Below are 16,766 nucleotides of genomic sequence, written 5' to 3'. Positions count from 1 at the left end.
ACAATAAAAATGGACAATTTTGTGTATTTAAACATTTAGCAAAAAGTTGAGAAAAATAAGCTATTCACCGTATGTGTTTGAACAACTCGAAAATGAAGAAGTAAAAAAAAAGAATTTTTTAATAAACTAATCATTTGTGTTAAGATTTAACATAAAACTATAGTTAAATGGCCTTCAATTAAACATTTAAATATAATTAGTAACACACATAAAGTTCATCATTATTGTTAAGACAAATAATACAATCGGATTCAAATTGAAACAAAAGGAAATTTAAGGGAATTTTTATTTCATAATGTCAGTGGTTGCCCTATAAAGTTATGTTATACTAATATAGTTATGGTCGAGGACTTAAAGCCTAATAAAATACAGAATAAATCTATCTGATATTGTTAATACTCTTATTGATTTCAATGTTTCTTGTTTTGCTTAATGAACAGTGTTGTTTTTTTCATTCAAATTTGGGTTAAGGTAGGGGGACCCATTACCAATGGAAATAAGTAAATATTTTACCCATTTGGACCTACAAATTCCCAATTGAAGGTTTCCACATTTTTTATGCCCCTGGATCGAAAGATCCAGGGTATTTTTTTTTGGGCCTGTCTGTCATTGTATATGTGTGTGTGTATGTGTGTGTGTGTGTGTCCCAAAACTTTAACCAAAACTTTAACCTTGGTCATAACTTTTGCAATATTCAAACTTTTGCAATATTCAAGATAGCAACTTGATATTTGGCATGCATGTGTATCTCATGGAGCTGCACATTTTGAGTGGTGAAAGGTCAAGGTCACCCTTCCAGGTCAAAGGTAAAAAAAAAATCAAAAACTTTAACCAAAACTTTAACCTTCTTCATAACTTGCAATATTGAAGATAGCAACTTGATATTTGGCATGCATGTGTATCTCATGGAGCTGCAAATTTTGAGTGGTGAAAGGTCAAGGTCATCCTTCAAGGTCAAAGGTCAAATTTATGGCTTCAAAGCAACGCAATAGTGGGCATTGTGTTTCTGACAAACACATCTCTTGTTTAATTTTGTAAATAAGTCTGGACATGTCAAATTATCTCCAAATCTAGCTCTATAAGTTGAACCTTAGAAAATATCATATTGAAATCACTTTCATTACCAATTTTAGAGTATTTGTAAGCATAAAATCTACAACATTAATTTACCAATTTTAGGCGAAAGTATGCGATATTTTCCTATCCAAAGGGATCCATCTCCATTTCCAAAATAGCGAGAAAAAAACACTGATGGACTTTCGTGATGTTATGAGTGCAGTATTTTATGAGGCCATACATATGGCCATTAAATTACTTAATATATACAAAATGGAGGACCAATAATTGAAGATGAGCATTTCTTGTGAAATTATGAAGAGGACTTATGCATTCATCCTTCCAAATGTTTCAGATGTACTGAATTTCAGATAAATTCATTTATGATTGGTTTATAATGCCCAAATCTGAGTAGCCTTTATTAGCTTACTTATGAATAAATAAACAAATATACATTTTAAGCTCGCAAAGGTATTTTATACAGTTTTTCAAAGGATAATAGTCACATATTAAAATAGCATACTTGTGAACAAAAATATTAACATAATTGATAATTATAAGCTGCAAAATGTTACTGGTTTGATTCATTTTAACAAAATGCTGAACCTATTACAGGCCTCCCACATGTTAAATTTATGTGCCTGTGCACCCATTAACAGAAATTCCCAGCAAAGTATGACAATACAAAAGGGAACAAAAAGCAAGTAAACACTGTATTTGATACATACTTATTATACCCCCACAAACGAAGTATAGGGGGGTATATAGGAGTGAACTTGTTGGTAGGTCGGTCGTTCAGTCTGTTGGTCTGTCTGTCAGTCCGTATTAAGTGTCCACTCTCTAATTCAAGTAGTTTTCATCCGATTTTCACCAAACTTGGTCAGAAGTTGTATCTTCATGATGTCTAGGCCGAGGTCGAACATGGGCCTTGCCAGGTCAAAAACTAGGTCACGGGGTCACTTGGTGCGTAATAAACATTCAGCATGTTCTCCGCTCTCTAATTCAAGTAGTTTTTATCAGATCTTCACCAAACTTGGTCAGAAGTTTTATCTAGATGATCTGAAGGCCAAGTTCGAACATGGGCCATGCCAGATCAAAAACTAGGTCACAGGGTCACTTAGTACGTTCTACACATTGAGCATGGTGTCCGCTCTCTATTTCAAGTAGTTTAAATCCGATCTTCACCACACTTGGTCAGAAGTTGTAACTAGATGATGTGTAGGTCAAGTTCGAACATGGGCCATGCCGGGTCAAAATCTAGGTCAAGGGGTCACTTAGTGTGTTTTGAACCTCACCATGTTGTCCGCTCTCTAATTCAAGTAGTTTTTATCCAATCTTCACCAAAATTGGTCAGAAGTTGTATATTGATAATGTCTAGGGCAAGTTTGAATATGGGTCATGCCGGGTCAAAACAAGGTCACAGGGTCACTTAGTGCTTTTTAAACATCACAATGTTGTTCGCTCTCTAATTCAAGTAGTTTTCATCCAATCTTCACCAAACTTGGTCAGAAGTTGTATCTAGATGATGTCTAGGTCATGTTTGAATATGGTTCATGCAGGGTCAAAAACTAGGTCACAGGGTATCTTAGTGCGTTTTAAACCTCACCATGTTGTCCGCTCTCTAATTCAAGTAGTTTTCATCCAATCTTCACCAAACTTGGTCACAAGTTTTATCTAATTGCTCTCTAGGACAAGTTTGAACATGGGCCATTCCGGGCCTAAAACTAGGTCACAGGGTCAGTTTTTAACATTCAGCATGGTGTCCGCTCTCTAATTCAAGTAGTTTACATCTGATCTTCACCAAACTTGGTCAGAAGTTTAATGGAGATGATCTTAAGGCCAAGTTAGAGAATGGGCCTTTCTGGGTCAAAAACTAGGTCAAGGGGTCACTTAGTGCGTTCTAAAAATTGAGCATGGTGTCCGCTGTTTTTTGTGAAGACGACATGCAAAATATTATGTGTCAATGCGGCAGGTGGGGGTATTCATCACGTCTTTGACAAAGCTCAAGTTAGAAATAGTTTACAATATTAAGAACTCACATTAATGTGTTTCTCCTATGAAATGTATTCTCGTTTGGCAAGATTTAAAAGTTTTTATAAAATTTTACTTGTTCTGCATTTTTTGTTCCTCTTTGGCCATTGGTCCTCGAACCAAAAACGGCTATTAAGGGTAACAGTCTGTTCACTTTTTGACCCAAATAAAATTAGTTTTAAAAGCAATAATAAATCGAACATATATAAATTATTTAAGCATAATAATGTGTTTACTATTTACTCATATATAGAAGGGTTAAAAATGAATATAAATAGGTAACATGATCCGTAATCAATGGCTGTTTAAGTTTTGAGCCACCAGGTCCTGTGTTACTGTGTTACAACCTTGAACATGGCTTATTTCTCATTCCAACAGGATTTCACTACCCCGGTGTTAGTTCATTAATATCCCGGAAGATTCCAGAACAAGATCGTTCGTTTACATTTGCTGTAGTATGCTCTGGTACCCAACTGGGGTAAGGCTTTCTTGTGTTTCCTGTCTGTCTGGTCCCCTGCATAGTTTACCAATTAGAATCGTTCTGGGAAAACTGGGATCAGTGCATGTGTGTTAAGTGTCATTCCATAGTCTGCACAGGCTAATCAGGGATGACATTTCCACCGACATCAGATTATAGTTTAGAAGCGTCCTACTGTAATAGAAAATTATTAAAAGGGGAAGATGTTGTCCCTGATAATCCTGTGTGTGCTCAATAGAATCTTGGATAACACTTTACCCATATGCATTTAGCCCCATTTTCCCAGAACGTGGCTTAAATGGTCTGCTAGACCTATATGCGCTATAGATCGGTTCCCTACATATATAAGTCCTTGTATGCTAGACTACATGTACTTAACTGGTTAACTCTTTCCCACTCAGAGGCAAAGTGATAATTGCTATGTGCAAACAGCATAAAACCAGAACAGCCTGCGAGTAACCTTAGGTTGAAATGAAGCCTTTAAACCTTGAATCTTGTAAGAAAGGCCTTTTGTTAAATATAACTTTCGAACTCTTAAGGACTACAAAGACGTCAAGATATGTATCTTAGTTGTAAAGGGTTAACCAACTGTCTTATCACACTCCTTTCCATTGAAACACTCCTGAGTATAAGACATTAATGAAATTAACATGAAATAATGCTGTTTAAATTGTATGTCAGTTTGAAAGTTATTTTTATGCCCCCTTTCGAAGAAAAGGGGGCATTTAGTTTTCGTACTGTCAGTCTGTCTGTCAGTCTGTCACACTTTGTTTCCGCTCTCTAATTCAATTAGTTTTCATCTGATCTTTACCAAACTTGGTCAGAAGTTGTATCTAGACAATATCGAGGTCAAGTTCGAATATGTGTCTTTCCGGGTCAAAAACTAGGTCACGGGGTCACTTAGTGCATTTCAATAACTTCTATCAAAGCGTTTATTGGGGGCATATGTCATCCTATGGAGACAGCTCTTGTTTAATATCAGCAAATGTTATCAATTATTTATGATAATGACTCTTGGTTTTATTTACGGTAGTAATTGTTTTTTTAACTCTACTTTGGTATGTTATCACAAAGAAAATGCACAGGCATGAACAGCATTATTCTGAGCCCAATGTGTACATCATAATGGCTGTGTCTGTAGAAAATGAGTCTTTCGGTAGATGCGGCCAGCGCTGTCTACATTAAAGTCACTAAAGGTTTTGTGGTCTTGTTAGCAGACTGGGTAGCTTTTTACCAGACTGCGCTGACATGCAGGCTGGTCTGGAGCTACGCTGGCCACATGGAATAAGACCCATTATACCATGACGTCTTATTAGCAAAATACTGTCTGTCATCCCTTTGGTATTTATTCAAGACTTGCATTTCATTGATTTTTTTTTTAAATTCTTCAACACAGAAATCTCTTCACTGAACTCTTATTATATAATCAACTTATTATAATAAAGAATAAATATGAGCGGCGGTCTGTGAAAAGGGGGTTTAATGCATGTGTAGAAGTGTCGTTCCAGATTAGCCTGTGCAGTCTGCACAAGCTAATCAGACACGACACTTCCTTCTAAACTTAATTTCTTCTATGAAGAGGCTTTCTTTAAACGGAAAATATCATAGAAGCGTAAAGTGTTGTCCCTGAGTAGCCTGTGCAAACTGCACAGACTAATCAGGGATGACAGTTTACGCACATGCATTAAACCCCTCTTTCACGGAGTATGGCCCATATAAAGAAATGTATTTCTGTTTATGTTTCTACTTGCATTGAACACCTTGTGAATCTAGACATTGACTTTTTCTTAATTATACAATATATTTCCGATTGTTGCAACTTTAGAGTACACATCATGTGTTCTTTCATGATTTTGTTTGTTGGCACATAACACATAAAATATGTTATGACTGTTTCAGAACTCTTTTTTGTGGCAGTGTAGGTTCGTTCATATTAGAGGTGTATGGTTGGGACTCCGTGTTTTATTTCTTAGGTAAAAATCTTTCTCTTAATTTTTTCCTGTAAATTCTCTAGAATTTTAATTTATTGGAAAGTACATGTAACCATTTATTAAGTATGCAGTTAGTGATGTTATTTATGTAAGTTGCACATTCAGTTTCTTAAAAGTTTAGCAAGTGCCGGGTCATTGTGTGCCTGATGTAATATTTAATACAACAACAATACGATGGTGCATGTAAGCTGAGCAATACATATAAAGTAAATTATAAGCACATGTACTCAAAGCAATATGATGATTTACTTCAATATAAATGTTCTACTCCTTTTAATTCCACTCCTAAGTTTATTTTATATTTGTTCATTAAAATCATGTTTCCCCATTCCAGTTTGTATTTTATAATACGGTATATTATGAAACAGTATTTTATTTTATGGCTTTTTATGATGCAGTATTTATGATACGTTATTTAATACATGTTGCTTTGAGAATTTATGCGATATGGTATATGTTATATTATTTTATTATTTTATGATACGGTATTTTATGTTACAGTATTTGATGTTAATGTATTTAATGATACAGTATTTGATGTTACTGTATTTTAGAATACAGCATTTTATGATACAGTTTTTTATTATACAGTATTTTATGTTTTAGTATTTTATGATTATATTATTATACATTATTTTATGTTACAGTATTTTATGATAAAGTATTTTATGATACAGCATTTTATTATAAAGTATTTCATGATATGGTATTTTATGTTACAGTATTATATGACACAGTGTATTATAGTACAATATTTGAAGCTCTCATGTAACACATTTACTACAGGTTTGCTAGGAATGCTATGGATGTTATGTATGCGGTATTTTTTGATACACCGTCACCGCCAGAAATACCTCCCATTCATATCCATAGAGAAGAAGCCTCCCCCTCCATCCGCCATCAACGCCCCAACGCCATGGGTCACACTCTTCTTTAAACCGGCTTTCTGGTTAGTATGTGCTGGTTATTTGTTAGTTGGATGGCAGGAACGTAAAGAATGCATTTAAGGCTTTTAAAGATAACTTTAATTGAATTTTATAGTTTCGGAAAGTTTAAAGGCAACATAGTTTAATGCTTCTTGAGTTGACAACCATATGGAAAACCTTGGCTAAATTCTTAAGTTGTCAAGTGTATTGTAGATCGACCTGTTCAGTCTGCAGAGGCTTATCTGCATGGGACAACACTTTCTGCCTAGACTGGATTTTTGTTAAGAAGACATTTCCTTTAAACAAAACATTTCATAAAAGTGCAAAGCAGTCCTTCTTAAATTTAAAACTTATTGCCGGTCAGGAGGTGCTATAATCATGCAGCCTTTATCGGCCAGGACTAATCATTGCCGGCCCAAAAAATAAAAACGATCATTTAAGACAACAATGATATTTGTGCCCCCTTTCGAAGAAGAGGGGGTATATTGTTTTGCACATGTCGGTAGGTCGGTCCGTCCACCAGATGGTTTCTGGATGATAACTCAAGAAAGTTTAGGCCTAGGATCATAAAAACTTCATAGTTACATTGTTATGACTGGCAGATGACCCCTATTGATTTTCAGGTCACTAGGTCAAAGGTCAAGGTCAAGGTCACAGTGACTCGAAACAGAAAAATGGTTTCCGGATGATAACTCAAGAATGCTTACGCCTAGGATCATGAAACTTCATAGGTACATTGATCATGTCTCGCAGATGACCCCTATTGATTTTCAGGTCACTAGGTCAAAGGTCAAGGTCACAGTGACTCGAAACAGAAAAATGGTTTCTGGATGATAACTCAAGAACGCTTACGCCTAGGATCATCAAACTTCATAGGTACATTGATCATGACTGGCAAATGACCCCTATTTATGTTCAGGTCACTAGGTCAAAGGTCACGACGACTTGACACAGTAAAATGGTTTCCGGATGATAACTCAAGAAAGCTTACGCCTAGGATCATCAAACTTCATAGGTACATTGATCATGACTGGCAGGTGACCCCTATTAATTTTCAGGTCACTAGGTCAAAGGTCAAGGCCACAGTGACTCGAAACAGTAAAATGGTTTCCTGATGATAACTCAAGAATACTTAGGCCTATGATCATGAAACTTCATAGGTACATTGATCATGACTGGAAGATGACCCCTATTGATTTTCAAGTCACTAGGTCAAAGGCCAAGTTAACAGTGACAAAAAATGTATTCACACAATTGCTGCCACTACAACTGACAGCCCATATGGGGGGCATGCATGTTTTACAAACAGCCATTGTTTAATATTATTATAGAGAGAAACTATTTAATATCAATATTCATAAATGTCACTGACAAATAATTTAACTGAATTCTTTTTACCCAAATAATGTACGCCTGAGAGCTTCACTTTATTTATTACACTGTGAGAAAGTTAATAATTTAATTAAATACTTGTTCATTTTTTTAATTAATGTTACGAAACTGTATTGTAACTCCTGTGGTGATGTTTAGTTGTTGACAGTTCGCGATAATTTCACAATGACCGTTCTTTTGTGCCCTGCTTACGTACGAAATAATCAAATAAAACGAGAGCTTAAACGCACATGTCTTGATTTCCTTTGCGGAATGTACTCATATAATGATGAGGTAGAGTGTACTTCGCTTTAACAACGCGGCAAAAATCTGATACTTTTGATATAAAAAAATATAATCAATAAAAAATCATTTTACATCATTGGAGTATTTACCTTTGCTTTATTTATCCTCGGTACTTTTCTGAAAATAACTTATGGAATTCCATATTTTGCCATAATTTTATTACCGTTTTTATGGAATTCCATATTTTGCCATAATTTTATAACCGGAAACGAGGTCATGCAATATAAGAATCATTTTCGGATTTTCCAAATTATTATCGGAAAAATCTGAGGACCGACTGTATTTCGGAAATGTAAAGTATTGATCCTGATTAGCCGGTGCAGACTGCATTGGCCAATCTTGAACAACTATAGCCGGTGCAGACTGCATTGGTGGATCTTGAACAACTATAGCCGGTGCAGACTGCATTGGCCAATCTTGAACAACTATAGCCGGTGCAGACTGCATTGGCCGATCTTGAACAACTATAGCCGGTGCAGACTGCATTGACCGATCTTGAACAACTATAGCCGGTGCAGACTGCATTGACCGATCTTGAACAACTATAGCCGGTGCAGACTGCATTGGCCAATCTTGAACAACTATAGCCGGTTCAGACTGCATTGGCCAATCTTGAACAACTATAGCCGGTGCAGACTGCATTGGCCAATCTTGAACAACTATAGCCGGTGCAGACTGCATTGGCCAATCTTGAACAACTATAGCCGGTGCAGACTGCATTGACCGATCTTGAACAACTATAGCCGGTGCAGACTGCATTGGCCAATCTTGAACAACTATAGCCAGTGCAGACTGCATTGGCCAATCTTGAACAACTATTTGTTCGCAAGCATTAAGTCGACAATATCCCAGAACAATGCTCATATCTGCAAGCTTGTAATCGTAATGATGAATTCTGGTACTTTTTACTTTGTTGCATATTATCAGGATTTTGTTTTATATTATTTATTTAACAGTTTATTTACAAGAATTCTGTTTTTTGTTTGTATAAAGATTGGCATATATGATGCTGGAATTTATCTGTGAAACAGTTTGAGTACTTCTGTCAGGTCTCATTTTAAAAATGAACACAGCTCTAAACGACTGCTATTCTCAGTTCAAAAATGACTCAGAGTGAAATATACTGGCCATTCTAGACAGTTGACCGTTAGTATCAAGTAAAATATAGAATGATTTTCGTATGGGGGAATCCAGACTGACCGGTGTCTGCAGTTCACGGCTTGGTCAGTTTTTTCTGTATATTTGTCTTTGAGTGCAGCAACATATCAACATGTTGTTCCGATGATTTTCACATATGTTGATAATGATGCATATTAGAAGTGTAGATGTACACTGACATACATCAGTGATTTTTTGTTGCTTTTTTTTGTTACAGCCTGTGGCATTTGAATTGGGAAAAATTAGCGCGATAAACCATGAAATTGGGAAAAATAGCGCAATAAACCATGAAATAGGGAAACATTATAAGAACAGCATACAAATTGCTAACTTCATGTTTGACAGCATTTTTATATTATAAAGTGTTGCTTTCATGTCTTCTTACACCGTTCAGTTAGTATCCTTTCACATGCATATTAAACTTGCAATAATCTATAGATTCTTCAATATACTTGTACCATTATGATTTAATCATCATCTCTTTAAGAGTATGAATATAATTCAGGATGTTTTTTAAAGTAAAATACGATAAACAAATATTTACAAACACGCTTTAGTGTTCTTGCTGTTTTAATGTTGTATTAAATGGAGCTAAAATAATACATTTCATTTGTTTACCTTTTAATATCTTGCACAATTGACATCCTCAGTTTAATGCTATTTCACCAAACTATACAGCGTGACAAACATAATAAAGTAGAATATGCATATGAATCTGATTATAAACAGATTCACTAACATATAAATCAAATCATGTTTGTCTCTTTCAATTTTTCAAATGATTCTCATCTTAAATGCTTTAACTCCAATTTCCCAACACAGATTTCCATGACGCACATTCACTGTGAACATTTCTAATAAATATTTGTTGTTGTTCATCTCAAACGTAGTATTTTGCGTTAATTGACACACACATTAAATTATCTCCTAATCATGTGATATCCGCTGTTAATTTGAGTGTTATTTATCATTTTCACTGCTCATTGCAAACTTCTCGTCTGCTTGCCGCCATCTTAGACGTGTGTAAAAACAGGCGTTAACAATCAGGATACATTGACTATCGTCGGTATCCTCCGCAATATAGAGAGAGATGTGTGGATAGCAACATAAAATCGTATGCGGCTACATTCGAGAACATTCGTAAGTCAGTTGTCATTCGTTCAAGACTCGACAAGCTCGATCGGCACTCGTTCTACGAAATTAACGCTAAATGACATTGTAATCTTATTGGCTTTATTGGGAAAATGTGGTCATTTTTTGGGAAATTTTGGTCAGATTTTTGGGAAAAAATTCAGTTTTTGCAATTGGGAAGCAGCCGGATATCAGTGGTAATTTTGGGCAAAAAAAAATCACTGTACATGTATATCTTTTATCTTTGCAGGTCTCTTCTAATTGGCCACTTTTGCGAGAACAATGCATTTTTCATTCTGTTGTCATGGTTACCCACATATTTTCATGAAAACTTCCCTGATGCCAAGGTAAGAACAATTCATTTTTGTTATGACTCAAATATAAATATACACAACTTAGGCTATTCTTGACCAATTGCATGGTAATTCCTGTTTTATTGGGATAAAAATGACTAGATTTCAAAATACAAATAAAAATGGAGATATATTCATGTACCATGAAATTAGTATACATAAATAAATAGCTTACAAAAATCTCCATGGTCAGTTAATTAAAGGCAATGTGGATTTCAAATGCATATGACTTATATCAAGGGGATGTAAATCAGAATGATTTGAAAGGCAAAATCATAATTGCGAAGAGTTGTTTATTTACCAATAAATGAGCCATTTTTCTGGAAAAAACAGGACTGATAGACTACCGGTAATCAAATTACAAGACATTCCCCATCAAAGGTTCAACTATCAGCAACAGAAACGATTCCCATCAAATAAGTACCACTGATATATGAATATACGCCTAGTAAAAATCGCACAAAATCGCATGAGAGGAAATTTGATATTTTAGCTTTGAAACATGACCATCATTGATTTTGTTTGGAAAATCTCTTATATGAGAGTTGTCCTTATTTTACATAGTGAAATTGAGCAAGTCTCGTATACTGTTTAATTTTGATAAAAGATCACCTCGAGCTGTAGCTTTGATGCAAAATGCAGCTAATTAGGTGTTTTTCTCGAATGTGCGGGCTGTTTTAATGCTTTTTCAGGGGTCTATTTACCCCACCCACTTTTTTAACAGTGAAAAATATTTCAATAGTTTGAAATGAGTCTTCAATAATATGGTTTTGAGACAATTTTGGTATAAGATATGAATAGAGCTAACAAGAAAAATCACTAGACTAAATGTACTATTATTTATTGTGTTGTAAAAATAATTAATTTATTGTGGCATTTCTATCAAAGCAACACTAACACCGTGTACTATATCAATGTGTATCGTCTTAAACTAAATCATTGCATATACTATTCAATCAGTTGCTACAAAACCTTAATATCATATCACTTTAAATGAAAATTATTGTTATTTTGATATTGAAAATTAAATAACTTACATATTATATAAATAAATATTATATAAATAGTTATATAATATATAAATATATACATATATGTATATGTATATAGCATATTTCACTACCTTAGTTTACAATGGAGCTTTTTTTAACATGAACTTCTTTGCGCAAATAATAAAAGCTATCATAAATCTATGAAGTGATAAACAATTGCATACATGCCAGACGTCCCGATCTCGGCGGGACAGTCCCGCGTTTGGGCCCTTTGTCCCGGCGTCCCGATATGAGACGATTTGTACCGACATTCGTAAAAAACGATGTAAGGTCTGTAGGTTCCCAATAAAATTCGCTATTCAAGCTCTGTTTCGCTAACACTTACCACCGCTAATCCCTTTATTGCCCCCAATAAATTACAGATTCCAACAATGAAACGTTTGTGGAAGTGTACAAACCTGGACGCACACACTACTTGTCATAACCTTTGAGGCAAACTTATGATACCTCAAAGTATCCAGAATTTGTTTACAGTCTTGAACCGCAACAAGCAAAACAATCGCTCTTTCACCAAGCTTTATAACTTCATTGTTGAAATCTGTCGCCATCATTTGTTTACCAATTTCTTTCAGCTCTGCATTGGAAATAATACATTTTAACGCCATGGGTTTTCCAATACCATTAATTCGTGAAGTAGAGTCGCATCCTGTCAATGCGTGAAGGTATGGTAGAAGTAGACAAATTTCGGGCGTTAAGATGGACTGTGATTTCTTGATATCCCAAACTCTTGATTTGGTTTTGGAGTGTTTGTCTGGTCAGAAGAATACGTTTCCATTTAACAGGGGTGTGATTTTTCCGCGGATCGGGTTGTCTCGGAGGTCATTTCTGAGATTCGCGTAAATTTGTTAAAAAAAAGGGGGGGGGGGTACATCCGATTCCGCGGACGACTTTTATGTGCGGCCCGAAATATCCGAGGCTCGCGAAATCACTCCGCATAGTACACTGGTAGATTCTGCCTAAGCAATTTGAAACGAGCGATATCATTGGCTGTTGTTTTCCAATCTACCAATTAAAATGGTCCTTTTTTATGCATTCGGTATTTCTTTTCTGATTTGTCTGCAAATGGCGCAGTTGCAAAGCGAAAATTAAGTTTATCCAAATGACAAATATCAATCGAATTAGCAACTGTCATCATATAGTTAGATAGGATATATGAAATGTGTCTGTCATCGATGAAGACTGCGTTTTAGAAACAAGCATCACATTTTTTTTTTACAAATGTGCGCAGTGAATTTGTGTCTCGGAAACCAGTGTTTGCAAATTGGAGTTCACTCTACTTGCGAAGTAAAACAATTTAGAAGAGTATCGTTTGAAAATGGAAATAGACAAACATGATTTGATTTATATGTTAGTGGATCTGTGTGTAATCAGATTCATATGCATATTCTGCTTTATTATGTTTGTCACACTGTTCAGTTAACTGAAATAGCATTGAACTGTAGATGTGAAATGCATGATTTTAAAACAAAAGGTAAACACATTAAAATATATTAATTTTACTCAGTTTAATACATCATTAACTCAACAAGAACACTCAAGTGTGTTTGTTTATATTTATTAATGTTTTCCCCATTTGATATTTAATTAAATAAGTCCATTTACTGTGAATACATTGAACAACTGCTGTTTTTGATCACAGTAAATATTGTTTACTTTGCATCCTCAGTATGTGAAATGTGAAGTTAAACAGGTTTTCATAAAGAAATAGTGTTATGAAGTTCAAGAAATTGTTTATTTTAATGTATGTTTTATTTTAATGTCTGTTTTAAGGTTTTTCATTGCGTTATTCGCGGGATTCGCGTAGTCAAAATCAGTCGACAGAATTTTCCTCCCCTCTGACTTCGCCTCAATCACACCCCTGATTTAATGGGTTTATATGGTAGCAAAGTAAAAAAGACAAATCCTTATCCTCGCCAATCACAAATACCATGTAATTTTCAGCGTGGTGTGAGTACAATCCTTGACGCACACACTACTTGTCATAACCTTTGAGGCAAACTTATGATACCTCAGAGTATCCGAATTTTGATTACAGTCTTGACCCGCAACGAGCAAAACAATCGCTCTTTCACCAAGCTTTATAACTTGAGGCAAACTTATGATACCTCAGAGTATCCAGAATTTGATTACAGTCTTGACCCGCAATGAGCAAAACAATCGCTCTTTCACCAAGCTTTATAACTTCATCCTTGAAATCTGTCGCCATCATTCGTTTACCAATTTCTTTCAACTCTGCATTGGAAATAATACATTTTAACGACATGGGTTTCCTAATACCATTAATTCGTGAAGTAGAGTCGCATCCTGTCAATGCATGAAGGAATGGTAGAAGTAGACAAATTTCGGGTGTTAAGACGGACTGTGATTTCTTGATATCCCAAACTCTTGATTTGGTTTTGGAGTGATTGTCTGGTCAGAAGAATACGTTTCCATTTAATGGGTTTACATGGTAGCAGAGTAAAACTGACAAATCCGTATCCTCGCCAATCACAAATACCGTGTCATTTTCAGCGTGGTGTGAGTATAGCTCTAGGTCTTGATGCTTGAACTATTGCTTGAGCGATCGAAACAATCTTCAACTCTTCCTTTTAAGAAAATATATTTCCTAAAAAAAATGCAACACACTTTCAGGAACAGTTTTCTTATTTTCTTCCATAGTTGAAACGCTTTATGCAGATGCATTATACTTCTTTGGTGACAATATGGCATTAATATCAGCCTTGATTAATTTAGCAATTAGAAATTATATTCTTTTTCTTTTCTTCTTCAGTCACATTACACCAATCCTCAGAGAACTTGTGTAAAATTGCAGAAACAGTTTTCTTCATCACTACTTTATCGCATTTTCCTTCTTGTGAAATTACAGAGATGCAATCGACAAAATGATGCAGTAATTTATTTTTCATATGGGTGTTAGTATAGGCACGATCTCCACATATGTCTTCCATAATCTGTCTTAGCACATTTACTGTTAGCATCATACCTTCATTTTCTTCTATAAACGGTGTAACACTGTTAAATGATTCAATTACATCAACTGACCATCGGTTTGGGCTTTTCTTAATTTTCTTGCACGGACTGACTTCATTCTCAGAGATATGTAAAAGATATTATTACTGGTTCTGAAATTGGAGCTTTCGCACCTGATGATAAATTGCATCAGCGGCTGGTAAATCTATGACCTGTGAAAGCCTACCCAATACATCTTTAGACCAATGCTCATTCCTTTGCTTACATACTTTTCCAATTGTCACCTGAAAGTCTAATTCTGACACAGGAAAAACATCAAGACCGCGCTTCTTTCCGTTCAGTTTGGCAGGTTTACCACAAAAAAGAAATCAAAGGAATAAGTTGACTTTGTAGAAAAGTTAGCTTCACATTTATTTATGTCAGATTCAGTAGCTAATGATTGTAGTTCTTTTGGGTGAGTAAAGTCTCTTCTACAGTATTTTTGCACTAATTGTCCGAGTATAACACTCAGTTGTAAGTTCTTTTTCTTACTAATTGAATTGATAGTCTTGCATCCTTTGAGTCAAAGTTAAGCAGTTGAATCACCAGGTACGGCTTCCTCTTTACAAAAGGGGCACTCTTCCATCTACAATAGCACATAAACTTGATAAGTCTTATATCATGTGTGATATTGTATGCAAAATTTGAACCAGTTATAATTATATGAATTGTGTCTATTTCATTGTTTAATACACATCACATACTTTATTCAATTTTATTGCTTTGGTTAAGTTAATTGAATCTGAACAGTGAAATGTATAGTTGTACCTTGTACAATCAAAACTAATCTTCAAACGGAAACATATCGGTACATCGTTTACTTCTACACAACATATCGAGGACAGTCACTCTGCCAGTCCCTGAAATCCAAGAAAAAGGCATTTTTAGCTCCACTGGCCAAAGGCCAGTGGGGCTTATGTCATGGTCCTGTGTCCGTCGTATGTGCGTCAGTGTGTTAACTTTTTCTTTTAACATCTCTTCTCCTAAACAACTGGTCCAATTCTGATGAAATTTCTCAGGAATGTTCCTGGGATGAACCTCTTTCAAATTTGTTCAAATTATGCCCCTGGGGTCAAATTTGAACTTGCCCCGGGGTGTCAAAAAATTAAAAATTTGCTTATATAAGGCCTATTTTGTGCAAACTTTAAAAATCTTCTTGTCCATAACCATTGGGCCTAGGGCTACCAAATTTGGTATGTAGTGACATCTTATAGTCCTCTACTAAGTTTCTTCAAATTATGCCCCTGGGGTGAAATTTGACCCTACCACGGGTGGTCAAAAAATTGAAAATTTGCTTATATAAAAGGCTTTTTTTTAGAAAACTTTAAAAATCTGCTCGTCAATAACCATTGGGCCTAGGGCTACAAAATTTGGTATGTAGTGACATCTTATAGTCCTCTACCTAGTATCTTCAAATTATACCCCTTGGGTCAAATTTGACCCTGCCCGGGGGGGGGGGGGGGTAAAAAAAAATTCGAAAATTTGCTTATATAAAAGGCCTTTTTGTACAAACTTTAAAAATCTACTTGTCCATAACCGTATGACATATGGCTACCAAATTCGGTATGTAATGATATCTAATAGTCCTCTACCAAGTTTGTTCAAATTAAGCTCCTGGGATCAAATATGACCATTCCAAGGGGTCACAAAGTTGAACATATGCTTACATTGGGCCCATTTGTGCAAACTATAAAAATCCTCTTGTCCATAACAATGGGCCTTATATGATTTCTACTAAATTCGGTATGTAGTGACATCTTATAGTTCTCTACTTAGTTTGTTCAAGTTATGCCCCTGGGAAAAAAATTGACCCTGGCCCAGGGGTCACAAAAATGAACATATGCTTAAATAAGGCTTATTGTGTGCAAGCTTTAAAAATCTTCTTGTTCATAATTATAGAGCCT

General features: G+C 35.3%; 2 protein-coding genes across 3 annotated transcripts in view; one reads left to right on the top strand and one right to left on the bottom strand.

Annotated features, from left to right (window-relative positions):
- Nucleotides 1-16,766, bottom strand: part of LOC127834498 (uncharacterized) — a 213,288-nt gene that overhangs the window by 146,474 nt on the left and 50,048 nt on the right. The window lies entirely within an intron of this gene.
- LOC127834500 (solute carrier family 17 member 9-like) overlaps nucleotides 1-16,766 on the top strand; it is a 52,454-nt gene that overhangs the window by 28,101 nt on the left and 7,587 nt on the right. Inside the window, exons 4-7 of one of the 2 annotated variants that reach the window (XM_052360372.1) lie at nucleotides 3,466-3,565; nucleotides 5,465-5,538; nucleotides 6,343-6,505; nucleotides 10,699-10,795. In XM_052360372.1, the coding sequence (XP_052216332.1) occupies nucleotides 3,466-3,565; nucleotides 5,465-5,538; nucleotides 6,343-6,505; nucleotides 10,699-10,795 (434 nt within the window). The remainder of the gene's footprint in view (nucleotides 1-3,465; nucleotides 3,566-5,464; nucleotides 5,539-6,342; nucleotides 6,506-10,698; nucleotides 10,796-16,766) is intronic. The other variant, XM_052360373.1, reaches the window with a different exon arrangement.

The sequence above is a fragment of the Dreissena polymorpha genome, chromosome 6 (genome assembly GCF_020536995.1).
Source record: "Dreissena polymorpha isolate Duluth1 chromosome 6, UMN_Dpol_1.0, whole genome shotgun sequence".
Lineage (NCBI taxonomy): Eukaryota > Metazoa > Mollusca > Bivalvia > Myida > Dreissenidae > Dreissena > Dreissena polymorpha.
The sequence above is the reverse complement of the archived record's forward strand: the minus strand, read 5'-3'. Positions and strand labels throughout refer to the sequence as shown.